At 49.2% G+C, this 26,540-nt stretch overlaps 1 protein-coding gene across 2 annotated transcripts; it reads left to right on the top strand.

Annotated features, from left to right (window-relative positions):
* Nucleotides 1-12,674: 12,674 nt before the first annotated feature.
* Ackr3 (atypical chemokine receptor 3) lies at nt 12,675-23,904 on the top strand. Of its 2 annotated transcripts, none has more exons than XM_005005701.4 (2): nt 12,675-12,773; nt 21,982-23,904. In XM_005005701.4, exon 2 carries the CDS (start codon nt 22,031-22,033, stop codon nt 23,117-23,119), a length of 1,089 nt encoding a protein of 362 aa, XP_005005758.1. In that variant the 5' UTR covers nt 12,675-12,773; nt 21,982-22,030; the 3' UTR covers nt 23,120-23,904. The 2 variants fall into 2 exon arrangements, with proteins under 2 accessions (XP_005005758.1, XP_005005759.1); XM_005005702.3 differs by lacking the exon at nt 12,675-12,773 and adding an exon at nt 12,802-13,047.
* The last annotated feature ends 2,636 nt before the right edge of the window (nt 23,905-26,540 follow it).

The raw sequence follows: 26,540 nt of genomic DNA, 5'->3' as shown, positions 1-26,540 counted from the left end.
TTTAGGCATCAGCTGAGAAGATAATGAGATTCATTATAACGCCCATTCTCGTTGACTTTTATCTACTTTTGAAGACCTACAATATCTCCAATGTTTTGGTTTTGTCGGTTTTATTCTTTACGGTTTTGTTCAATTGTATTACAACTAATGATATAGGCAATTCTATTAGAAATAGCGGGAGGCATTATGGTAACCATTGTTGATCACCTTGTATTATGTTTTTATATTATCTATTATGTCCACCCTTTTGACTTGACCGATTCTGTTCTGTTATGTCACATTTGGTTTTACTCTCTTCCAAAAAAGCAACAAGAACTGTGGGAGCAATGAAACCCAAAATGTGTAATAGTCACTGTACAAAAGAGAGGAAAAGAAAGTGCTCTAAACTATATAACTGCATGTATATTTAAATGTATAAGATAGAAAATGATATCACAGAGTTTTATTGGATCATTGAACAGAACTGTTTGCAGTATCATTGTTGGAATGTCCACTCTACAAGCTTTAATTTTGTGACTTGAACAATTATTTCTAAGATGGCAATATGTAATCCATTAACTAGTGATTTCCTACTGCGCATTTTTTTATTCTGTAAATCTGTATAACTTGTACCCCTTCACTGTTTTTTTTCTTTCTTTTCTTTTCTCCTTAAATAAAAATTAAAAAAAAAAAACAACAAAGTGGGCTGGGAGAGAGAAGCCTCTGCGCATGCCCGTTGATCAAGCTGAGAAGGTCTGAGCCCTAAGTGCTGTCTTCAGCCTGATTCCAGCCTGTGGGGATGTGTCCAAGATAGGAGAAAGGCAGGGAGAGGGACAGGGAGACATCAAGTTGGAAAGGTGCAGTGGAGCCCACCCCCAGCAGCCCAACTTGCTGGGCCCCTTGGATGTGGGGCAGAGCCCAGACAGGAAGTGGGCAGTGTGTTCATTGTCAATGTGCCGCTTCCTGTAGAGACCAGAAGTTATTTATGGTGGGAGACTCAGTAAAGACCCCGAAGATATCCCTTTATCCCCCAAACCTGTGCATAGCTCCTGTGCTAGTTGGCTTTCTGTTGCTGTGACAAATTATTTGAGAAGAATCGCTTAAAGTAGGAAAGGTTGATTTGATTCATAGACTCAGAGGGTTCAGTCCATGGTCAGCTGGGTTCAGGGTCTTCAGGCCCCTGTCACAAGGCAGAAATACCATGGTGGAGGGTGTCGTAGAGAAAAGTTGTCCTCCTCACAGCAGCTGGGAAATAGAGACAGATGGAATGAGCTGGGACAAGGTATACTCTTCCAGGTTGGGCCCCCAGTGACCTGTGTCCTCCCCTAGGCCCTAGGTTCTTACAGCCCATTCAGTTATAAACTCATCAACAGATGAACCCACTGTGAAGTCAGAAACTCATGATTCAATCTCCTTCCCAGTGCCCATCAACTGTCAACCAAGCCTTCAGCACATGGCTTTGAGGGATATTTTAGTTCCAAACCATAGCATAACCTTAGATAGGAAAGGGGTATTGCAGATGTAATAGTCTTGGGACAAGAAGGCCCTAAATTGTCTAGGTAATCTACTGTGACCCCAGAGTCTTTAATGAGTGAGGCAGGAAATTAGGAGTGGGAGATGTGAGGGTGGAGGCACAGGGCAGAGTGATGTGAGGAAGAAAGTCTTGGCCACAGAATGCAGACACCTCAGGAAGGTGGAAGGTGGAAGAGGGGAGAAAACAGATGTTGCCCTACAGCCCTAAAAGGCAAGTAGTCTAACTAAGGCGTTGATTTTAACCTCAGGACCCACAGAACAGTAAGCACATACATTGTGTTGGCTTTAACCACTGAATTTATGGTAATTTGTCACAGAAGCAACAGCAAACTAGTAACAGCTACATTCAAAGAGAGTCATGACACAGATAATCATAGAAAGGATTATGGGGACCAAGTCTTTCACTATGAGGAGGGAACTACTAAATATGGAAAAGGAGAAAATTTGAGTGAAGCCTGACTATTGGATTGGAATTTGAAGTGATGGGTGAACCAATCATTATATATGATGTGTGTATGTGTTGGTTACCTTTTCTTTGTTTCTTTTCTTTTCTTTTTTGGCCTAGAACTCAAACTCAGGACATCACACTTGCCAGGCCCGCTGTGCCAGTGAGCTGTACCTCCAGGCCCACTTTTTCTCTTGCTGAGACAAAATACCCAACATGTACAATGCAAAAGGAAAGGAGGACTAATTTGGCTTGTGGTTTCAGGGGGTTCAGTCCATGGTCTTCCAGCTCCAATGCAAATAGCATGGTAGTGCGGCATGGTAGATAGAGGATCATGGGATGGGGAAGCAAAGCCCAGGGAAGAGTGCTAGTGAGGAATACACTGTTAGGAAGTGCTCTGCTGACCCGCTTCTAACCAGGGCCAGCGCTTAACAGTGCCCTCAGCTAAATTAGGTCATGAGTGAGAAGTGCTTCCCCAGATCCAGCCATCTCTTCAGGGTCTTAATCCAGTCACGTTGCCGATTAGGACTCACGGGTACAGCACGTGTGAGTGAGTGTGTGTATGTGTGTGTGTGTGAGTGTATGTGTATGTGTTTGTGAGTGTATGTGTATGTGTATTCCACCAAAAGCCTAGGAATTGCAACATCCCATTAGCACTGAGCACATTTTGCACTTAGATTGTGGCATTTAGACATCTTTTTCAACTAGGCTCCTTGGAGAGACAAATCTCAGGGTGGGTTAGAGGAAGTAGAAGAGGACGCGAGACCAGCTTCCTCCCCTGGAGAATGGGGAGGGTCTGAACAAGATGGGATATAGTACAAGGACACAGTCAGCTCTCATTGGAATAATCTGAGCTGCAAAATAAGCATCCTGAGTAACATATTACAATTCATTAAGTAAGTCAGGAAACCACAAAAATATAAATAAATGAAGAAACTGAGAGTTTGAGAAAGAATGAGATTTGTGTATAGATTTAAAAGTTCCTTTCTCAAAACACTCATTAATTACATAGAAGAAAAGAGAAAGAGCAGAGAAATCTGACAGGGCCTTAAGTTGCAAATCATCAAGAAGGTCAGCAAGGGAATGGACTGACATTGTTCACACCTGACAGGGTTCAAAGAGGCTACATCGTCCTTCTATGATAAAAAAGCTGAAACTGTAAAGCCCAAATCAAAACCATCAGACCTATCTGCATTGGGTGACAGCCTGTGACGTAACCAACCTGTTAGTTCCAAGTACACCCTGGCTATGAAGGGCAGGGAGGGACTGGGAAACTGCCAGCCTGCCTTACGAGAACATGACACAGGACAAGGGACAGGGCTGCCTGATTGGAAGAGCCTGTCCCTGGAACAGACATTACCCGGAGAGCTGACACAACCCCAGTGCTTTGGGAACACCAAGGTGGGAATGTGCTGATGGTGGTTCATGTCCCCAACTTGGAGGCTGGTTTCAAGAAGGGGAAAACCTCGGTTTGTGCTAAGGATTCGGGATGAGTGCATCAGGTTGCAACTCACTGTCAAATGATCAGGGAAAAGTCTGTTTTCTCTTCAATAAATTCTTCTGTGGGTTTATGACTATTGTGGAAAACAAGGAAAAAAGTAAAAGGGGAAGAGAGGCAAAGTCTCCTTGACTAATTTTATCTTACATGCGGTTTTAGGCTTTTCAAAGGTATTTCACACCCAAATAAAAAGGGAAATATGTAACTCTACAGCAGACAGCTTAAAACCAGTGAAAGCTTACAACCTTGATCAGCTGTAATAGTTTTACTAGATATATTCAGATCTTTGTCCTTTGATTACCTTCGGGGCTCAGATAGTTTTGAGCTGAATGCTTTTTTATTTGGATTCTGAAGCTAGAAATCCCTATCCTGAAGTCTGAGAGGGGTGGAATCACAGTGCTGTAAATGCTGCCAAAGTTTCAGAAAAATGAGACTCAGGCCTGACCTGAGGCGGCCGGTAGCTCATTAGGTCCTCTGTGCTTTGAAATGTTCTCACGGCAGAAGTTTCCTGGCTTCACTGTGAGATCAGAAGATGTTCTTTTTTCTGTCACACTTTACAATGAAGTAAAGTGAAGAAAATAGCTTCCTTTAGAACTTGCTATTCAAGATTTTCTTCTTTTCTTAAAAAAACCAGAAAGCTAAGAATGAACATTTTCAAACGCAAGGAACAACATATAGTATGAATTTTATCTACATCCCCAGCAGTAACATCTAAGAAATGTGGGTATTTTGCTTACAGGAATATGAGCATGGCGGAAACTGTAAACCCTCCTAGGTGCCGGGCTCCATCCCACTTCTCTTTCCCTGCACAGAGAAGGCCACTGTCCCCGACCTGGTGAGTAGCGTTCCTGCCTGCTGTGCCTTTCGGTATATTTCTACCAACATAATGTGCTTGCCTGTGAGTACTTTAAAATTGACTTGAACAATGTAACTGTGTAGGAGCAGCCCTCAACTGGCTTTTTTAATGAAGCAGCATCTATTGACAAGTACGAGTGTCCCCTGTTTTCTGCTGGGGGAGTCATAGCTGCAGGTCTCACTTACCTCTTCACTTAGAGCTGAATTTTGTAACTGGTGGGAAATGAGGTTGATGACTCTTTGATTCCTGTTACCATGGATTGACACGACTATTCTCAGATTCGGCAAATGTGAAGGTGATTTTGTCAAACATTCATTAGCTGCATGTGTGTGTTCACTGCTGGTATATTTGTTCTCTTCCCTGTTTGTCTGTAACAATGCCATTTCCAACACGAGGTCCTTCACTGGAGCTTTCATGAAATCACAGAGGGTGATTCCAACAATTTTCTTTCTTTTGAAGGCTGCTTGGGCTATGTTTAGGTCATTTGTATTTCCATGATAGTTTGAAAGTCGCCTTGCCCATTTCAAAAGAAACAGCTGGGATTTCAATTTAGGGCTGCACTGAATTTATAGACCAATTTGGGGCAAACCAAGATCTTGAAATATTGAATTCAAATCTGCTAGAGTAACACCCAGACCTCCAGTCTGCTGGATCATAGGACAGTTCTATTTTTAAGTGTTTTAAGGAGCTGTCATACTATTTTCCATAGCCATCTCTTTGTTTTGTACTCCCACTGAGAATGTAGGAAGGGCCCACTTTCTTCACATACTTTGGACTTTTTTGTTTTGTTTTGAAAATGCCTGTGCTGCCCGATAGGAGGTGTTATTTCACGTGGTTTTGATTTGCATTTCCTGGGTAAAGGGATATTGAGCCATTAGTCATGAGTCTAACATTTCTTTTCCATACTGGCTCTTTGTGTCTTCCCTGGAGAAATGTATGTTCAAGTCCCCGGCCTATTTTAAAGCTGAGATTGGTTTTTGGCTACTCGGTTGTTGAAGTTCCATTTCCATTCCAGAGACTAATCTTCCATCAGATATACAGGTCGCAAATGCTTTCTCCCATTCAGTGATTCCCTTTTTTACTTTGTGGAGTCTTGCTTTTGCTATGGAGAAGCTTTTCAGTTCAGTGCAGCTCTCCCTTGCTTTGGGTGTTGTCCCTGTCACTGCCAAGACCTCAGGAACTGCACCCCCTGTGCCATGTCCTAGAAGTTTTACAGCTTTAGGTCTGAATATTTATCCAAAAAGAATGGAGATCAGGATTCTGAAGAGTTACTAATACTCCCAGTTCACAGCAGTGCTATTTACTGTAGGCCAGATTGGAGGCAAACTAGATACCCTTTGACAGATGCCTGGGTATTAAGGTATGGTATGAGCTGGATGAGGTGGGTACACCTGTAGCCCCAGCATCCTACCAGGCTCAGGCAGGAGGACCACAAGTTCAAACCCAGACCAGGAAGCCTGAGGATTTGATGAGACTCTGTCTCAAAATTAAAAAAAAAATTTTTTAAAAAAAGGATTGAGGGTGTAGCTCAGCCATGTAGAGCCCTGGGCCCCAACACACACACACACACACACACACACACACACACACACACACACACGAGAGAAAGTAAAGAAAGAAGAAAAAAGACTTGTGCTGTGTGTGTACAGTGGCATATTCCACTCGCCTACAAAAGAAGAAAATAATTCAATATTCACCAACCTGAGGATGAACCCTGAAGGTCTTATGTTAAGTAACATTACCCTGTCCCTGAAAGACAAGCAATGCCACTTGTTGGAGGTCTCTACCATACAATGATGCTCATTGGAGATGTGGGGGGCTAGGGAGTCACCAATTGAGGGGTGTATGATTTTTGTCCAGCAACTTGACCAAGTGTTATTTATTTGTACAGTGAATGAAACTCAGGCAGGCTCTGTATCACTGAGCTGTATTCCCTGCCTTTGATGAGCTCTAGAAATCTGATATACAGCATTGTACTACATGTACGGTGTGCTATGCATCTAAAAATTGAAGAGCATGTGAAATGTTCCTGCTATGATAAAGTGAAAAAAGTAAAATTAAAAGATTATAGAAAAAAAAAGCTCAACAAAGCCATATCAATATCGAATCTCCCAAAGAATCCATTGAGCATGAAATAGTTCTTCATTTATTTGGTCTTTAATGTATCTTTGGGCTGTTTTGTTGTTTTCCATTAGAGATCTTTCATAGCTTTTGGTAAATTTATTTGTATGCATTTTACATGTGTTGATGCTAATATAAAGGAATTTTGAAATTTTGTTTCCTAATTGGTGCTGACATTCAGAAATACAGTTGACTTTCTGTACTTTTGATGGGGAGATGATATAAGGTCCTCCAAATGGTGTAAGGGAAATATTGTAACTCCCAACCTGCCAGACATCCAATTTACTGCGTTCATGTTCCCCAGAACTGAAGAATGAATTCTAAAGAGCAGTGGAGGTTAAGAGTAGGAAATATTTATCAAGAGGGAAACATACAGCTTCTGAGAGGGGTCCTGAGTAGGTTGCTGAGGATCCCACTTTTCAGGGGAGGCTTTATAGAGCGAAATCAAAAGGTGGATATAAGGCATGATCAACCAATCAGGTTACAAGTACAGACACTTAGTATTGATCCAGTAGGGAAGCAAGTTGTGTAACAAATGTATATAGAAAGGACAAGAACCTTCCTGGAAGAGATGGGTCGGGGGTCCTGGTCCCTCGCCCAGGTAACTGATGCCTATTTAGAATATCAATCATTGTTGCTTGTCCCTTGAGAAAGTATGCAGGTGTAATTGTTTCATCTTTGTTTTGAGGCCTGGCCTTCAACGAATGCAGTGCCAGCCATAGTTGTAATGTGTTACCTTCTGCACTGACTATTTCAAGTCAGGCCTACCCCCGTCTGACTGCCTAGAACATTTTTAACTTATTTAGCTGGCTGTCATACTTTGACTTTGTATTCTGTGGCCTTTCCAAATTCACTTCCTACTTCTTGAAGCAGTGGTGTAGATTCATCAGGATTTTCTGCATATATAACCTGTCAACTGCTAATGAAAGTGGTTTCACATATTGCCAGTCTACATATGGGCCTTTTCTCTCTTTTTCCCTTATTGTGCTAGCTGGGACTTCTGGTGCTGAAAGGAACTGACGTAGATGGGTAGCCTTGTTTTGTTCTGAATTTTACAAGAGTTCAATTTTTATATCATTAAATGTGATGGTTCTAAGTTTTCCTTGATGGCTTATCTCAAATTCATATACATCCAACAGCAGACTGAGGAAATAAATCAAAATCAATTGGGGCCTGTTATAAATAATTCTGCTGTAAATATTTTGGAATATTTCTTTAGGTACAATATGCATGTCTTTAAGTTTGCAATTTCATCTTGCACTGAAATTTCTGGGTTGTATGGTAGGTGCATGCTGGGTTTCAGCAGTAGGCCTTCCTAGTTTAATGGCTGAGATCTCTGTTCCCGCGAGTAGGTCATTAACTGAATTGGTTGAAGAACTGTACATAGTATATAAGTAACAAAATTCAGAACAAGAATGCTCAAAGGAGAGTCCAACTTGATGATTTTGCTTTTATTTGCTTAACTCTTAATGCAGTACTGTAATGTATAACAAAACAAAACTACAGTCATATACGATATGGCCAATCAGCAAAAATCAGAATGCTGCAAAAGGAAGGTGCGCTGCACAAAAAAAGACACTGAGGGTCTGGAAACAAGACATACAGAACTCTACCAAAAAAAGATGGGTCGTAAGTCCAAAACAGTCATTATACAGATGGGTCATTAAATGAGCATTATCAGCACCGCCACGGTGGGTGTGGCGATTCACCCCTCCGCGGCCAGGTACTGCAGTTCAGAGTGTGAGGTGCGAGCTATCTGTTATTCATCACATGGTCCGGGTTTCAGCTGGGCCGATGCAGGGGCAGCTGTGTTTTGGACGCTGATGAATTGAGAATTTAAAAAGAAAGGGCAAAGGTTGTCCTTCATCACACGCAGCTCGAGAAGCACTGGCGCCCAGAAGTTCCGGCTCTTCCCTTTCTTTGCTGACCTTCAGAGATGTCATTTTTGCCTTTCTGGAGGGTGTGCAGGGGTCTGGCATTGTGATTTGTATTTTGCTAATGACTTTGCTTATGTTTTGCTAAGGTTGGACACTGTCTCATATATGCACGTTCGCCATCTGAATGGCCTTCACTCTGTGTGAAATATTTTGAACATTTTCATTGTGGGTGTTTTAACTTTTCCAAGAATATTTTCTTTGGACCCTCTTTTAGCTGTGTCCCAGCTCATCTCCAGAAGGAAGATCCTGGAGAAATGTAGTGAGGGGGAACACTCTGATTCAGAAGTGAGATTCGCTAAGTTGACTCCCCTAGATCGCACTGATGTGGTCACAATGTTCTGAATCCTCAAGGGGGTGAAGTCAGACCTAGTGACAGCTCTGGGTGGTGACAAAAACCACGGAGAGAGTAGGATAGTGGGAGGGGAGGACACTTTGGCTAGCATGTTAAACAGTTTCTTATCCTAAAGAAATTATATTTTCCCTACATCGGAATAAGGGGGGAAGCAGCTGTACAGCAGTCCCTGGGCGGGGGGCGTTGTAGGAGGAGAGAATGTGAGGTTGGTCTGAGTACTGGAGGGAGCTCTCTTTTTTGGTCAAACTTGAAGCCTGGCACTGGGCATGCTGGAGTTGCAGCTCTCAGGTGCCCTGGGCTGACCCAGGTTCTTGGAGCTGCCTTGCACCAGTGGCCTGAAGTCATGCAGCAGCCGAGGGGGTTGCACCTGCCACTTGCTGCCTGCAGCCCTCATCCATCAGGTGAAGGGTGTGGGATTAGGAAGCCCGGGCTCCCAGCAGCTCCACATGGCTGCAGTGGAGCTGGCTGCAGCCAAGACCACTGGGCAGCGCACTGCGGGTTGTGCATTAGTTCTTTCTGGGAGCCCATCTTTCATCCATCAGGTGCCTCTGCTTTTAGGGAAGCACCTAAGACACACGATGCAGGTGTGCATGTGTGTGTGTATAACCCAAGGCCTTGAGCATGCTAGGCAACTGTTCAACCACTGAGCTACACTTCCAGCCCCCAATATATTTTCTTTTTCTCTTCTGTGTTTTCCTATGCTACCAGCAGACATTCAGATGGCGAACATGCATATATGAGACAGTGCCCAACCTTAGCAAAACATAAGCAAAGTCAGGAACAAGTGCTTTGAAGCCAGGCAAAATCTCATATAACCACCTTTGAGTTGGTAACCTGTTCTTTCTGGGCCTTCATATCCTTGTTACAAAAGTGGGACAAAAATAGTGGCACTGGTTAAGGCTGCTATGACTATTAAATGATAGAATATGGGCTTTCCAGAGATGGGCTAGCAGGCAGTGCACGCCTTCAGCCACAGTTTTGCTGTGATTACAAAACCTCTCTAAAGGACACCAGACTCCATAAAATAAATGTTGCAAGCCATGAGTTATACTCTGTTGTGCTTGGTGTCATGAGCTGGGACCAAGAGGTGGAAGAAACATGAGCTGCTCAGAGGACCTCTGAGGTACTGTTCATGTGCAAACTCTCATTTGGTCCTGCTAGACACCCTGCAAGAATGGGGGTACACTGGGATTATCAAAGACAGGAAGCTAATACTCAAAAGGGCTGAGTTGCCTGAGGAGACACTGTACACGGCTTGCTTCAGGGTGGGGCTCCAACCTCACAGCTAGGTTCCTTCTGCAGAAGGGGCTGGGGTCACCATCATTCAGGGGCACCTCAGGTCTAGCTGCAGGGACTCCTTCCTGTCACGCTGCGCCACTGGCCATGAGGCTTGCTCCTGGGACTGCACCTCTCTCTGGGATGGTGCAACTTCTAGTCTCCAGGCCAGCACACACCACGCCTCCCAGCAGCTACCCTCCTTCACCAGGAACTGCCTGCTAGGTCCTTCTTGAACCCTCCTCCCCAGGATGCATTGCAAGCAGTGATGGGTGGAGTCTCAGAGGACCCAGAGGCTACTGGGTGAGTGACCATAGACCTGGAAGACGGCATCTGGAAGTGTCCTGACCCTGTCCCATGAGGCACTCAGGGCCAGAGCATCTGGGAACTGGACATTCCAGGACCCAGCTCTGAGGGCAGGTCCTGTCTTTCTCAGAGTCCCATGTTCCTACCAACGAGAGATGGTAGATAGGACCTAACCTGGACCTCAGCAGTGATAAAACAGCTTCACAGACACAATTCCACCAGAAGCCAAGATACAGTTCCCAACATGCAAAGAAGAATTTCAGGACCTAGGGCAATAGGGGCTTGTTTACTTACAGGGAGTTATCTGTTCATCCTCTTGTTTTTTCCCAGGACTGGTTTCTGAGAAATATGGGAAGACTTCAAGGTTCCAGGCCAGGTCCCCAGCCCTTCACCCTGGGAGCAGCCTCAGGCCAGGGGTCCTGATAGGGCTGGTGGGTCTGCTATTGGCAACACCCATGCTGTGCACCTTGGAAGGAAGGGTATGGGGTGCAGGCCAGTGGAGCAGGATGGCCCTATGATGGGATCTTGAGGTAGGTGAGGCAGGGAGAGGTGGAGCCAGGCTGGGTGGAGTTAGGGTTAGGGTCAGGGTTAGGGTCAGGAGTTGGATGCTAACTGAGGTCAGGTGCTGGTGTAAGACAGGGCCAGGGCTGGGGGCTGCAGGTTGAGTGTAGCAGGCATGGTGTGCTATGTGCAGTGGGGGTCCTGGTGCAGGGTAGGAGGAGGAGTGTGACCGCTTTGTGAGGCCACCCCAGGCTTGATGACCCCCCGGCAAGGCGAGCTGTAGATGCCCTAAAGAGAAGTCAGTTATTTTGTTTTATTTTTAAACTCCTCTGGGCTTTCCCTTCTTCCACATGAGCAACTGCAGTCTCATTGATTTGCTGTGGATGCAGTTTTTCTTTTAGTGAGCATGCACCGCTTGGGAGCCAGTTCAGACCTGCGGGTGTCCTGACCTTGCACCCACTCGGGCCCTGTGTGAAGAGCAGACCCGAGCTCAGAAATGGTGCACCAGGCCGGGCAGGCTTCTTGCAGAGTAGCCTCAGATTCTTGGTCCGGGACACAAACACCAACAGGACTTTTAGTGGTGGCACTACTGGGTGGTGCAGCCAGCGCTATGCTGGCACTGAGAGCAACCGCCCCGGCCTGCAGTGCCCACGAGCCTGCGGGGTTGGCGCAGCAGCTGGAGACCCCTGGGGTGGCCTCCGGAAAGCAGGTGCCTTTGACTGAGGCCTGGAAAAATGCAAAGCTTTTACGAAACAAAATATTTCTTTTGTCAAGGACCCCCCCCCACCCCCCATAGCTTTACAACCACAAGAGGCTCTGGATCCCCTGCCCCCCACACTCTGGTTCAGCATTTAGCAGCAGTCTGTTGTGAGTGTAATAAAAGAATCTCAGAAAATTTTAGGTCAGGAGAAAGTGCGCACACAGCTGGCGCCTCCACACACTGCTTCAAATGTCCTGCAATCCGAGAGGACTGGGCAGCAAAATGAAAACCAGTGTGGCACAGGGCTGGGGTCAATAGCTGGGGCTGAAAAGTGAGAGTTTAGGTCACATTTTGTGGCTGATTCTACTGGGTGGAGCAGTGCAGATGACTATCACATGTGCATTTTAAAGTTGAACTCCCTATGCAGCAGACTTTCGGCAATGTGTTTCCAGAGAAGCATGTAGATTTTAGTGTTAATAATAATTCATAATAATAAAGTGTTTGCTAAACTCACCTCGGAGAGCATTATCAAAGATATAATTAGCCCATGACCTGTGTTTGGCCCTGGGCACTTCTACTGGTTTTCTAAGGTACCTGAAGACCTTTGCAAATGAAAGTCTTCAAATAAAATCTACTAGCATCTGTTTATAAAGATGATTTCATTCATTTGTGAGTTATCATAGCACAGAGCAGATTAATTGCTCATACCAAAACCAGTCACTTCTGTTTTGCAGGAATTAGGAAAGAAAATGCAGATTTATTAAATCCACACCGAAGTTTAGAAGTTCAGGGTAATTTGTCTTGGGAGCAAAGTCTTTGCCAGAGCTAGAGGCATTCAAAGGAACTCCTGGTGTTAATGAGATTATTAAAGATATACCTGAGACCAGATAAATATTTGATGATTTTGCAAAGCCCTGGGATTTCTTTCAGTTTTTCTTCTGCTGACATTTCCCCCCATGGGGTCTAGACCTCGTGGTTTTCATTAGACTGCGCTGATGAAGGGAGGTAGGGATTTCCCTGGAGTGCGCGGGGCGGGGAAGTTGGAGGTTTGCAGCCAGGGAGCGCGCGCGCGTCCCCGCCTGGTTGGTTTGGGGGAGGGGGAGGGCGGCGCAGGGGAGGGGAGACAAGGGGGCGGCGAAGCTGCCACCTAGCGGCGACTTCCTGCAGTGTATATAACGCGAGTTTGCAGCCCCGGAGTTCAGTTGCTCCAAACCGCTCTGGGCTAAGGGAACCCAGCTGGGAAGGCGAGCTGCAGCCGCCGTCAGCCCAGGTAAGGCCGGTGCTCGGGCTGCAGCTCCGCGGAGCAGGGAAGAGCGGCGGGCAGGGCTGTGGCTCGGGCTTCAGCCCCGTGGGCTTTTCCCCAGCTCTCCTCCCGGAGCGCTCAGACGGGTGCGTGACAGAGCCCGTGTGGTGCATCGCCCACCGCTGCAGAACGCTTTGCGGCTTCGCGGGCTTGGGCTCCCGCTGAGGAAAGCAAAGGCAAAGTTTTCTCAAGTCACTCTCAGAGGGCGGTTGCTACGTGACCCGCTGGATTTAGCAGCCTGGTGTGTATTCACTGCGGGGGACCCGGGTTGTCTCTAAAGTAGGGCAACTTTGCAAGAACTTACGTGGTCTGGCTGTCGTGATTGCCCAAAATTGGCATAGAGTCGAGCGCGGCGCTGCTGTTGACCAGCGCCGCTATTGATGTACCATTTGGGAAATCCATAGAATTAACTGTAGGTGCGATTCCAGAGGCGTCTTTAAGTGAACCAGAAAACCAGACGGCGGAGACTCTTTTGAGAATCCAGAATGCCAGAGCCTGTAGCAGGGAGGCTGTAATGCGAATGTTAGGCAGCCCTAGCCTTGGTCCCCTGATGGCATCCTCCTTAATCTGAGTATTTATTGATCTCTTAGCAAGCATTAGGTTCCACTTCTGGTGGTGGTGGGGAAAACACACTCTAGTATTTGAAATCTGAATGTGCTTAAGTATTTGGATCAGGTAAAATCAGAATTGTGTTCAGTTTAGGTAGCACCAGGAAACTCAAAGGGTTACTGAGAGTGAGGAGTGAGGTCAGGGGTGGGTAGGGGGTTTGCCAAGGCGTGTCACTTCCAGGGAGAATGAGAAGTTGTAAAAGTCAGACTGGCTGGCTCTCCCCTCTCTGGCTCTCCTCTCTCTTTCCCTTGTTCCTTTCCTGTCTCCTCTCCTCTCCTCTCCTCTCCTCTCCTCTCCTCTCCTCTCCTCTCCTCTCCTCTCCTCTCTCCTTCTGCTCACAGCACCATTAGATTTCCTGAAATGGGAACAGAGTGTCCTCCTGGCATGGTTTATAGCCCTTTGAAGGTAGCTGGGCCTGTGTCATCCTCTGAAACTCCAGTCTGCAAAGCTGCAGAGTGGCGACTTTCTTCTTTTCTCTGAAAACACAGATGCCGCCTTTGTGTCCCTTTATTCAGTCCCGGGAAAAGTGGAGTAAGCCTAGAAAGACGAGCAAGGCTGCTGGGTCCTGTGCCTGGCTTTTCTGTGGGTTTTAAATGGATGAAGAGCCGGCGGTTGGGCTCCCTCCCACCAGAACGCGAGCTCGGCTTGGATGCAAAGCTTTGCTCCAGTGCCTAGTGGCTGTTGGGGACTCAGCTTGGAACAATTTGCACTTTCCCGTCTGTGCCATAAACATTTGGGTGTGCACGGCATGGCTGGGCTCAGCCACAGCCTTGGGGAGCCAGGCAGGGAGGGAGGGTGCAGCCAAGGGAGGACCCAGAGACTGAGGACCACTGTGTGCCGCTGCCCATCAGAGTGTTTTTTTTTTTAAAGGGGCAAGGATTGCAGTCATCATTTTTCAAAACTTCCAAAAACTTTAAGTATTTGCTTAACTGAATGAGGGCTTTGGAAGTGCGTTTATCACATCCAAACAGCAAGTCCTTGGAGAGTTGGGAGGGTATTATGATTTCTAATCAGGTTCAGAATAGGCCAAGTGTAGGCTTTCTGGATGAAAGGAAAACACACACACACACACACACACACACGCATGCACACGCACACGCACGCACGCGCGTGCACACACGCACACACAAAACTCTACTTAATTAGAACAGTGGCTTTTTGTGTGATCGGTTAGGCAGAGAGCTCCTATTTTGAAGTCGACGTGAGGGAAGTTGGTGGAAGTTATTCAAACTGGAGGCTCTTGGACCATCACTTTGTAACCCTTAAAAGCAATTGAAGAGAAGAAAAAGACCTAGAAGACCTCAGATCCTAGGGGTTTTTAAGCAAAGGTTTTACAGAACATGAATGGAGTTTGGAGCCTGAAGATATTTTGTGCTTTTAAATGAGGCAACTGAGGTACTTAGTTTTACTTGTAAGAACAGGAGTAGTATCAGGATGCTTCTAGTTGGATTATGTATGTGCAGGAATAATTTAGAAAGAAACCACAGACAGTCTTGTGGCAAGTGTTTTAAAAGTCCGCAAAAGAAAAGCGCACTGGTATTTACTCTCATGAACCTAAGCAGCCAGAAGAAAAAAAGCACGGGGCTGGGAGGTGTGTCCCTGATTTTCAATGCTTCATGCTTTTCTGCAGGGAGTATTTGATGCTTTTGTGACTACTACTGATTTGGGATGGCGGGGGGGGGGGAGACACCTAAACCAACCACTGTTGCTTGGTTATCAAAGTTGTCCAGGGATGGCATAATTTCACGGTGACAGTGCTGTGGGGTCACCAGTAGGTCTGCAAGGGTGGACGGAATTGCGTCTATCTTAGGTGGCCTTGGACCACTTGTTGGGTGAAGGCACAGATAAGGAGCCCTGGGCAGGATGGGGGATTGCGATTTGAAGCTGTGTCAGCCAGAGAGCTTGTGCCTCCTTCTTGTCCTGGAGAACCTGGGGGATGTGGTGAGGGCGCCCCTTGGTTTTGTGGTAGGAGCCTTGTTCTGCCAGCCCGGTTGTGGAACCACGTTGTGTCTGGCTAAGCACAGATGTGAAGCGCTCTCCTCTCTGTGACCTCCTCTTGCCTCTCATCCTGGCCCTGAGCTGGGTGGGAACTGAGGCCAAGGCTCTGATTCCGCCAGGCCACCCCGACAGCCGCCTTTGTGACGTGGTGCCCTGGATCCGCTCTGCTGGGTACTGCCTTGTTCCTTAGGGTAGCTGAGCACAATGGACCAGATCGGGTTTCTGGATATGCCTCTCTTTATCCCCTGTCGCCCTGTCCAGGGGCCGTGGGAATAGGTGGCTTAGTTCACAATCAGGGTGTGCATTTTTTCCTTTATATGTACTTATAATTTTGCAAGTTGCACAGAATTCGAAAGCGTCCATAACATGCACAAGATAAGATTGTATTGTTTTCCTTTCACCTGGTGCGCTGGGGGGGGGGGGGGACAGGCAGTTTCCTTTTCCACTGTCAAGCGTCACGGGTGGCTGCAGAGAGCCTGCCTGGTGTAGGGTGTATGTCCCCTGGGCTCCTCACCCAGCCTGGCTGGGTGGGTTTGAAGTGCACTGAATACAGGAAGTGGTTAAACAACAAACAAATAACAAAAACCTCCACAATGAGCAGTCCCTTGTGGATCTGTAGAGGTGTGTGGATGGGTAGTCCTGTCTCAACTGTCAAAAAGGAACCAGAGTATGGTGCATTGCAAGCCAAGGTCTCTGAAGCTGAAGGTGCAGAGACTCTGTCCAGTCTCTGAGCCTGACCTGTCCTGCCTCAGCTTCTAGGTGCGCAGCAGTGAGAGTGGCTAAGCAGGGTCTGGGGGAAGCCCTGAATGCCTCCAGGAAGTCCCGCTGTGGGCCACGGGTCACAAGTGGCAGAAGCTGCTAAAGGAAGCCAGGTCCAGACCGGCAACAGGGCCAGTGGCCCCTGGCTTCAGAGCTGGGTCCAGGGACTGGTCTATGTTATCTTATCTGCATTCTGGAGCCACAGTCAGCCCTCCCTCCAAGGGTCTGCAGCAGCTGCTGTGCACCAGCCTGGAGCCCCTGGCCAGGCCTTCTAGGTGCATGTGTCATCTCTGTCCTGGAGTGTGCCCTCTGCCCCAGAGCTAAGGCCTTGCTCCACCCCCATAGCTCCTGCACAGACAGGCCCAGGCCTGACCCCTTGTTCCTCGAGCTCTCTGTGGGGTCTTTTTCTCAGTGGGGCTGGGTGGCTTTCTTCAAAGGGAGCACCTTCCTGAAACATCCTTGGACATCACCTTCTCCTAGAATGTCCCCTGTGCCACCACAGTGGAAGTCCGTCCCATCCACCATCTTCAAGGCCTGTGCTTGGGGACAGGAGATGATCCTGCTGAGTGTTCTTACCTGAACCAGGGCAGGGACCCTAGGGAAGAGGCCCCCAAACACCAGCTGAGTGATTGAGGATCCCGAAGAGCCTCTTTGGGACTCCTACATCCTCTGTGGCCAGGGCCACTGGCCTTGGTGGATGTTGATTCATTCAGTTTCTCCTTTGTACCAGCTCAGTTTGCTGGTGTGATTTCCAAAGATGAGCGAGCGCTGTGTATGCTGGTCAGTGCCTGTAACCTCAGCTACTTGGGAGGCTGAGGCAGGTGGATCTTACATTTGAGACCAGCCTGGCTGCACTGTGAGATGCTCTCTCAAAATAAAATGAAAAACTGCAGTTTGTAGCTCAGTGGTAGAACGCTTGCCTAGCATGCGTGAGACTCTAGCTCCAGTCCCCAGCCCCACAACATAAATAGATAAATAAGCAAAGAAACAAAGAAATAAAAGAATGAATGAGACATCGGTAGTAGGAAGTGCTGGTTAAGTAGCAGCAGAGTGGAGAAGAGGAGAGAGAGAGAGTTACAGATGCCTACAGGGTGGGGATTTGGGGTCAGAGAGGAGGGGGGAAGGCCTGGCTATGGGGGAGGAGCCTTCCTTGCTGAGATGTGAAGTAGTGGCAGTATTGGGGACCATGAGCAGACACCTGAGCCTCTGGAGGACACAGAGATTGTGGGCTGAGCCTCAGGCCCATTGCACCCCTGAACTTGGAGATTTGTAATCCTGGCTCTGCTCCCCAGGCACTGGGTGAGCTCAGGAGGACCCTCCAGGTGCAGCTGAGTACCACAGGCTGCTGAGCCGCAGCTCTCTAAAGATGCTCAGCCTATAAATGGGGAGCCTCGGAATGGAGATGCATCTCCCAGAGAGCCCACCACCTGCCGGAGGGGCCCTGGCTCCATCTGGGATGGAGAGCAGCAGGAGAGGCCTTTCCCATACAGAGGCTGCAGGGAGGCTGGGTGGCTGCCTCAAGTACTGGCCATTGGTCACAGCAGATATGGGGTACTCTTCGGGAAGCCATGGATGGTGGGCATGGTGGTGCACATCTGTAACCTGCACTCTGGGAGCCTGAGGCAAGTGGATCACAAGTTCTAGCCCAACCTGGGCAAGCTAGCAATTTAGCGAGACCTTGTCTCAAAATAAGCAGTTTACAGAATTGCCAGGGAGGCAGTGCAGCGTGAAAACCCTGGTTCAACCCCCAGCAGTGCAACAACAGTAGGGGTGATGAAGCAAGCAGTCCTGGTGGACAGCAAATGAAGGAGCGAGGGAGACAAACTGGCCTCTGCTGCCTTGCGGTCTCCAAAAACTACAGCGGGAACCCTTACATCTGTGGGTCACTCACTGCTTTATAGTTGCATAACTCTTGATGTCAGACTCCAATTACTGCAGATGTCATTGGGTCAAAGCTACAGCCCTCCCTTTGTATTCTTTTGCAGTCAGTGTGGAGCTTTTTCCATGTCTCCATAGAAAACTACACATGGCTTTGCTGTTTACCCCATAATCAGTAGGCCACTCTGCATGTATCTGCGCAGCCCCATGCATTTCATCGTAGCATGTGCTAACTTTCCTTGTTCACAACTGATTCTCCCTCTCTCTTTACAGCTGTCTAATATTCCAGACAGTAGACACGCCCACCTTACCTTACAGAACCATTCTTCTGTCAGTGGGCATTTGTTGGTGATGACGATTTTTGAGTCCTAAATTCTGCTTCAGCAAACACATTGGGGCACGTGCAAATTCTAAAGGGGAAGTGTGTGACCTTGTAAAATCATGGAACAACAAAAATCCTTTCTTCCGAGCCCCTTTTGCTTTCCTCCAGAACCTTTTGCACAAAGGCCTCGAACCTTGAGTGGCTTCATCTCCCTGAACTGTAAGACTGGGTGCAGGTTTACATCCAAAATCTCTCTCAGGCTGTGGCCTAGAGCCCCCAGGGATGGAGCTATGGTGGATCCTAGCAGCAGGTGAGTGGATGTGGGCATCTCCTGGGGGGCATCAGCACAGACAGACCCGAGCACAGTCTGTACACGAGGAGAGGTGCATGGGGCTGACTGTGTGTGGCATGTGGGGAGCAGAGGGCCCAGGCCCCAAGTGGGCTGCAGGAAGTCAGTGGCTCCCAGCTCTCTCCCTGACTGCAGTCTCAGGTCGTACCGGGGGCTCGGCACAGGCTGTCCCCATTGTGGATGCCCCAGGTGCCCCGTTTGGTTAGGGGTGTTCTTTGCTCCAGTGGTGCACTGGGAACTGGAGCGGCTTGGGTGACGGCAGCTCCTGCCCACCCAGGCAGGCAGCGCGAGCACACAGCATGGGGCGCCTCCCATGTGAACCCTGGATTGTCGATCTGGTAATGCGCTCCTTTCTGGAAACAGCCCTGGCTTCTTTCCCCTCTCTTTAGTGCATGAAAAATACCCAGGTGTCCACTTGCCGTGCTTTCCTCCGCTGCCCACTGAGTGGACGATGTGGTCACTGTGCTCTGCTCGGTCTCCTTTCTCTCTGAGTGTCCCGTTCTTGTCTTCCCTTTGATGCCATCTGCAGTGTGGTCCACTTGGCCCCAGGGGAGGCTGGGGGCAGGGTGTGGCTTGTTAAATTCATCTCCTGGCCAGTCCTGGCCAGCATTGCCTGCTGCCTGGGCTGGTTGGTGGCTGAACTGCTGGACAAGAACCGGAATATGGGCACCAGGGCCACCCGGGGCCTCCCAGCCTCTGTCCTTCCCTGCTGCCTTGGGCAAGCAGCTGTACCCCTGCTGGGTATTTTTTAGGATCCTGCCCAGAAGAGCGAAGGGCATGGTGGTGGTGGGGACAGGTGCCTGTCTGCTTGTGATTTTGGGGACAGTAGTCAGGGAATCAAACATTCTTTGTCCAGAGTGCAGTGATAGAAGCCAAGGAGCTGAGTCGGGGTCCCCAACCCCTTCCTGGTCCCCACTGTGGCTCCAGGCTCTGAGGATGCAAGAGACTGGCAGCCTGTCGGCTAAGAGTCAGAGCTGGTTTCGTGGGGACAATGGGGAGACCTAGGATGCCTCACATCATAGGAGGCATCTGTTCATTCCGTGACCCTGCGTGGGGTTGTCCTTACTCCACTAGGGGACATGGTATGCCTGGGGCAAGGAGGCTGAGACAGCAGAGTGTGGGGAGACCAGTGGGGAGAATTTGAACCCATGTCTATTGAAAGCTCTGGCCAATTTCTAGCATTACAGCCTAGGATCTGTGCCCGTCTCTGTCCCTGTCACTGACCTCTGCTTCTGGGCTGTGGGACAGTGGCTTGATTCCCATTCAAGTGGTCCTGCCATCCAGTGGCTTTGGGTTTTCATGGGTCACAAGCAGAAAGCCTTGAATTCAGGCCACTTGGCAGTCAAGGGAGGGGGCAGTGGCAACTTCCAAGCGCCTGGCCAGTCAGGGAGGCATCCTGGACAGCCTGTTGGACCTGCATTTTTCAGAACCCTTAGAGCTGTGCGTTAGGCTGTGGCCAGTGTGCCCACCGCTCTTTTGCTCCCCTGGGACATTGGCTGAGGTCACACAGCTTGGTAGCTACAGGTTTGGAGTGCCCCTGCTGGGTGACTCTGCAGACACCCAGGTTGCCAGCTGCATGGCCAATGGTTCCACCACTGAGGGCTTATGGAGCCAGGAGGGGAAGTGGTTGTCATGAAAGGTTAGGACTTTTGTCAGCCCTAGCTGACACCAAAACCAGTCAGGGGACAGAAGAACCCCTCACCTGACATGCCATGGGGAGAGGGGGCAGATTCAGTCCACGATGTCCTCCCATGAGCACCCAGCCCCCTCTGTTGGGATCCTCGCCACCCAGCCAGTTTCCAACGTGGAAGAAATTCCAGAGAGTTGTGCTTTTTTCACTAAAAGGGGAAAATTTGATCACTGCTGGCTGGAGAATGCCCAGCCCTCTCTCTTCCTGGCCTAGAGCTGGGCCTCTGCTGTCTGCCCGCCACAGTCTGTGCCCTTTGTTCCCAAGGTTACCTGAGGGGTGCTGCCGACCCCGGGCAGCAGCCCCCTGCCGACCCCGGGCAGCAGCCCCCAGAGGTTGACCAGTTGATCTCACGTTAAACACTGAGGAGTTAGAACTCTGAGGTAGTGGTGTTCTGGCTGGCAAAGGCCGCTTTTCCTACTGTGGTTGGCATCATTGATGTGGCCTCCTGTGTCCACCCACAGACCCCCACAGTGTCCCACTGTGGAAAGAAGTGGGGCCATGAAGGGAGGCCAATCTTCATTTTGGTATCCACCGGGCCATGAAGGGAGATATGGTGAGGGGGTGACAGCTGATAGGCCTGCGGAGATTTTAGGGCCCTCTAGTGGACAAAGGGACTGTGGCCTGCAGGTTCTGGTGACCCCTGTGTGCCCCGCTGTGGAGAAACTGCTTATCCAATCCAGTGGCACCTGCGACTGAGTTCTCAGTGGCTGTGAACCAGTGGCAGTTGAGTGTGGCCCTACATCAGGTCTGCAGGGAAAACAGTGGACAGACTGTCTGCCCCCCGAAAATGCTGCAGGTAGTGGCTTCTGGGGTGTGAGTCTTGGTACCCAGGACTCCTGAATAGATAAAGGAATGGAAAGCCAGGTGAGGACCTGGAGTGGAGACAGCTGGCATGGGGGCTTCAGCTGAAAATCCCAGGCAGACCCTGAGTCTGCAGGTTTGGGGCACAGTTGGGGGGAGGGTGTTAAGTAAGCACTGGCCCTATCTCGAGGGTCTCTGTGACCACAAGTGGAAGGCAGCAAAGACTCAAGTGTGTGAATGAGTCCTGTGGAAAGGCAGAAGGCCCTGAGTCTGTCTTAAACGCAGATGTGAAGTGGGTTTCAGATGTTTTTGTTAAGACACTAAAGCGGGACACTTGTGCACATGCATGCCAGGAGCAGACCAGCACTTGCGGGCTTGGGGAGATTGGCAAAATGACACTGCTGGGACCTGCTGGGACCAGGTGGCCCATCAGCCTTGCTGTGGCCTGGGCTCTGCCGTCTGACATCTCTTTGGTCCCCGCACCATGTTGATTTCACTCCCTGGGCACAGCCGGGCTGGTGATGTGCTGAGAACACAGCCATGAAAAATACAGAAAGCAAACACCACTCCTCTGGGTGAGCACTGCGTGGGTCAGGCTGTGGGTGGGGTTTTTTTTGCGTTGTGTGGTTCTGTTACAGTTGTTTTCTTTTCCACTTTCTTTGGGAAGACACGCAGAGCTAAGGCGAAACAGCTGAGCCCCGACAGGGCCTTGGATGAGCGTTTGCACTGAAACTTGAGCTTCCCTAATGGAGTGCCTTTTCTCTTCCAGCTTTTCTGTTGGGTTTTGCTGTAGGTCATTCTGCTGCCCCTTCCGGACCATGGATCTGCATCTCTTTGACTACTCGGAGCCCGGGAACTACTCCGACATCAGCTGGCCATGCAACAGCAGCGACTGCATAGGGGTGGAAGCCGTGCAGTGCCCCAACATGCCCCACAAAAGCGTGCTGCTCTACACGCTCTCCTTCCTGTACATCTTCATTTTTGTCATCGGCATGATTGCCAACTCCGTGGTGGTCTGGGTGAACATCCAGGCCAAGACCACAGGCTATGACATGCACTGCTACATCCTGAACCTGGCCATTGCTGACCTGTGGGTCGTAATCACCATCCCGGTCTGGGTGGTCAGTCTCGTACAGCATAACCAGTGGCCCATGGGTGAGCTCACGTGCAAAGTCACGCACCTCATCTTCTCCATCAACCTCTTCGGCAGCATCTTCTTCCTCACGTGCATGAGCGTGGACCGCTACCTCTCCATCACCTACTTCACCAGCACCTCGAGCTGCAAGAAGAAGATGGTTCGGCGGGTCGTCTGTGTCCTGGTGTGGCTGCTGGCCTTCTGCGTGTCCCTGCCTGACACCTACTACCTGAAGACTGTCACATCTGCGTCCAACAACGAGACCTACTGCCGGTCCTTCTACCCTGAGCACAGCATCAAGGAGTGGCTCATCGGCATGGAGCTGGTCTCCGTCATCCTGGGCTTTGCCGTCCCTTTCTCCATCATTGCCATCTTTTACTTCCTGCTGGCCAAAGCCATCTCAGCATCCGGCGACCAGGAAAAGCAGAGCAGCCGGAAGATCATCTTCTCCTACGTGGTGGTCTTCCTCGTGTGCTGGCTGCCCTACCACGTCGTGGTGCTCCTGGACATCTTCTCCATCCTGCATTACATCCCCTTCACCTGCCAGCTGGAGAACGCGCTCTTCACGGCGCTGCACGTCACACAGTGCTTGTCATTGGTCCACTGCTGCGTCAACCCCGTGCTGTACAGCTTCATCAACCGCAACTACAGGTACGAGTTGATGAAGGCCTTCATTTTCAAGTACTCAGCCAAAACAGGCCTCACCAAGCTCATTGACGCCTCCAGGGTGTCAGAGACCGAGTACTCGGCGTTGGAGCAAAACACCAAGTGAGCTGCACGGCAGAGGCCTGGGGACGTGTGTGCTTGCAGGGTGCAGGGCATTGGGCTGCCCAGGTTCTGAAGGAGAGAGCAGAGTAGCTCTGGGCTTGGATGCTTGAGTGATGCACAGCAGAGAGGGGTGACTTCCTGTGTCCTTTCTCTCGCCAACGAGGCTGCCACCCAGCTGAGCTGTCTGATGGTTTTGCAGCAGGAAGGAAGCAAGCATGGTGCTCACCGTGCTGTGTGTGAAAGGTGTCTACAGGCCGGGACCACCCGGGCATACCGTAGAACCCCTCTGTGTTCCAGTGGTTTCTTTTTTTATATGGTGACTTGTATTTAAGTTTTGAGACTTTATTTTCCACTATTGCTGTACCTTATAAGTGTATTTGAAGGTTAAAATATATTTTAAATATCATTTGGGAGGTATAATGCAGATGTATCCAAATCATTGTAGTTTTAAAGTTAGTTTGACTTCAGTCTTGACTAAGGATGACAACATTGTTAGCTGATTTGAAATGATATATATATGTGTATATAAAAATAAATATAAGTATATGCCAGTGTTGGCTCAAATGTTCTATTTACGATAGTTTTATATCTGTGGGGATTTTTTTTAACCTGCACAGGATATGGAACGAAAACTGCCCCATAACGCAGTTTGTGATATTCATAGTATTGTAAAGTTATGTTTAAAACCAGACTGTTCCACACTGCAAACCTGTGCCCAAAATGAACAAAGAGTTCGCTCAATTTGTAACTTATTTTTTTTTTTAAATAAAGACTGTTTTGTTTCCTAAAGCAGCGTCTGTCCTGTTTGGAAAGTGTGCTGGGTGGGCGTGGTGATCATATGAGGATACGCAGGCACGCGTGGGCTGGCGGAATAAACCTGTGTGGAGAGGAGAAAGACTGTAAAGCGAATTCCAGGGACTCAGCCTGGTTGAAATGGTGCGAGGGAGAGCAGCAGGGCTCAGTTGTTGTGTAACATGGGTCCCAAGCACCAATGGTTTGGGGAGCGAGATAGTTGGTGGGTGCAGGTGCGGTGAGGCCACCGTGCAGGGGATGTTTGGGCAGAGGATGTGCTGTCTCAGGCTTAGGATGCACGTCCTCATCTGAACACTTGTGCGCTTCCACAATCACGCGTGTTCATCGTGGATGTGGCCCAAGGCCTCCTGCGGATGCCTGGAACCTTGGAAAGAATGGACCTTTGCACATGACCGTTCCTGCACACATGTACCTGTTTTAGTTTATAAATTAGACACGGTGGGAAAACAGTGATAGCTAAAACTAAAATAGAACGTGTTATTTAAAATTGATGAATAATTTCTGGAATTTTCCAGTTAGCATTTTCAGACTGTGGACCAAATCTACAGGAAGTAAAACCATGGACACAGGAGGCCACCCGTTTGGGGTGGCCACACAAGGAGGCACGTCCTGGTCAGCATGTCACCTGATCAACCTGCTTCCTCATTAGGAGTTTGGAAGAGCTCCTGAGCTTAGCTGGCAACTGCCCTCACCCACTGTGCATGGGACCACAGAAAGGATGGTGGCCAGCACACAGGGTACCTGGGCAGGGTCAGAGAAGGGTCGGCTCTCAACAGTGCTCTTTCCACCCCCAACTCAGAAGAGAACCATCTCACCTGAGATCTTGGGAAAGATCTGTGCTACAGGAAAACCCCATGCACTTGGGGTCACCCACAAACCCACAGCTGACAGCCCCAGAAGTCCCCAGGGCCCACAGACCTTCTGGCTGCAGGGCAGCGTCTGTGCCCTGCAAAGGGCTGCACACCAGGCTGCAGCTTAGACTTACACCTGTGCATACCCATCCTTGGGTCAGGACACCTGTACACTGAGACCTCGGATAACAGTGGTGTAGAAAGTGGGGTACTATCCTCACAACAGGCAAAAAGACCAGGACTGGGGAAAGTAGGAAGAGCATCAGAAGCTGCAATGATTAGTACCCAGTGTGTGTTCTTGATAATTGGACTCTGCTCGAGCTCTGAAGGGTCTGGTGATTCAGGGCCAGGCAGAAACACTAACAGTCAGTTCAAGCTAGGGAAGGGTTGTGTGGGGTAAGTCACAGTCTCCAAGCTTCTGTGTGCCATAGATATGCACTCCACATCTATGCACTCCACATGTGACTCCAGCAGAGTCAGTGTAGGACCCCTCATCCTCCTGGAGTTCCAGGCGAGATACTGCCTGGGGCGGGTGGGTATCTGCTACTTGTTGGTCCTCACGCAGGCCTCCTGTGTGGACCCATTTAGAGCAGCCCCAGCTGCTGTCCCTTGCAATGTGAGATGCTGGGGTTCTGGAGGGCCTGCTTCTTTGCTTTCTCATCTCTCTTGCTTGTTGTGGTCACTCAGCTATTCCACAGCAAGGCACATAGAGTTCAGTAGGGCATGAACACTGTGTGGAATCTAGATTCACCAGCCCAAATCTTTTAGGGGGATTTTCCAGTCTCCTTATGGGCCCAGGTACAGTGAGTCCACTGCCTCAAGCCCCTGCAACATCTCTGGAGTCTGCTGTTTTCAGTTTGCAGCCTCTCATCCTCATTCTGGAGATGTTCTAGCAACTAAGTGCTTTCTATTGCTTCTAGAAACCCCCTTCATTGCCCTACCTATACGCCAAGACCTGCTGAGTGGTCCCCAGTTACCTTCAGACTGAGGTCTTCTCTTTTGATTTTTGATTTTGAAAATCTTCTCTTTGATTTTGGCTGAAGCATCCTGTCTTGGAGCAATGGGGTGGGAGAACAGAGGCCCAAGCTGGGGTGCAGAATATACAGCAAGGAGAGGGTGCATCCCTTAGTATGGAAAAACTATGGTTCTATCCTAGGGATGTGGATTTGGAGGAGATGGAAGAGGTGAGTGCATGGTGTAGGTTTGGAGTGGGGCTTGGAGAAAGGGACCAACAGAAGGTCTCTGGTTATCCTGGAGTCTAGAAACCCGAAGGCCTGAAATTCCTCCACCCTAGGCTCATTCTTTAGGCATCTTTCTGGTGGGCAGAGCTTTAAAAGCCCAGCTGGCCTCCTGAGGCGGAGAGGAACATCAGAGAGCATCAGCCTCCAATGGTCTTTGGACCCCAGGAGGGGGCTATCTGAAGCCCAGACATGGGGCAGGACCTTGGAGTGTGCTTTGCTTTTTTAGTGCCACTTTCCAGAGCCTCATGCCACCCTAAGCCCTAGAGTCCTTTCTCATGGGTGAGATGTCATAGCCCTCCAGCCGTTGGTGGCCTGGCTTGAGGTATAAGCAACTTTTTCTCTTCTACCCCAGGATCCTATCCTACAAGTGAAGAAGGATGTACCCTGGGGGATGCTGGAAGTGGGATCCTCTGAGCACCAGGGACTCAGATCCACAAGCCACTGCTGGCCTTTGGGGCTCTGAGCAGCCTCGTAGTGTGCTCACATCTGACAGGCAACTGCAAACACTGCACTTTGACTT

Source organism: Cavia porcellus, unplaced genomic scaffold (genome assembly GCF_034190915.1).
Source record: "Cavia porcellus strain 051 isolate PalLab524CR breed Dunkin Hartley unplaced genomic scaffold, mCavPor4.1 scaffold_26, whole genome shotgun sequence".
Classification (NCBI taxonomy): Eukaryota; Metazoa; Chordata; class Mammalia; order Rodentia; family Caviidae; genus Cavia; species Cavia porcellus.
Note: the sequence above shows the minus strand (reverse complement) of the source record. Positions and strands in the feature narration are given on the sequence as shown.

Bases quoted from the DNA above. Each gene is read 5' to 3' on its own strand.
- Ackr3 (XM_005005701.4), top strand. From the start codon at position 22,031: ATGGATCTGCATCTCTTTGACTACTCGGAGCCCGGGAACTACTCCGAC.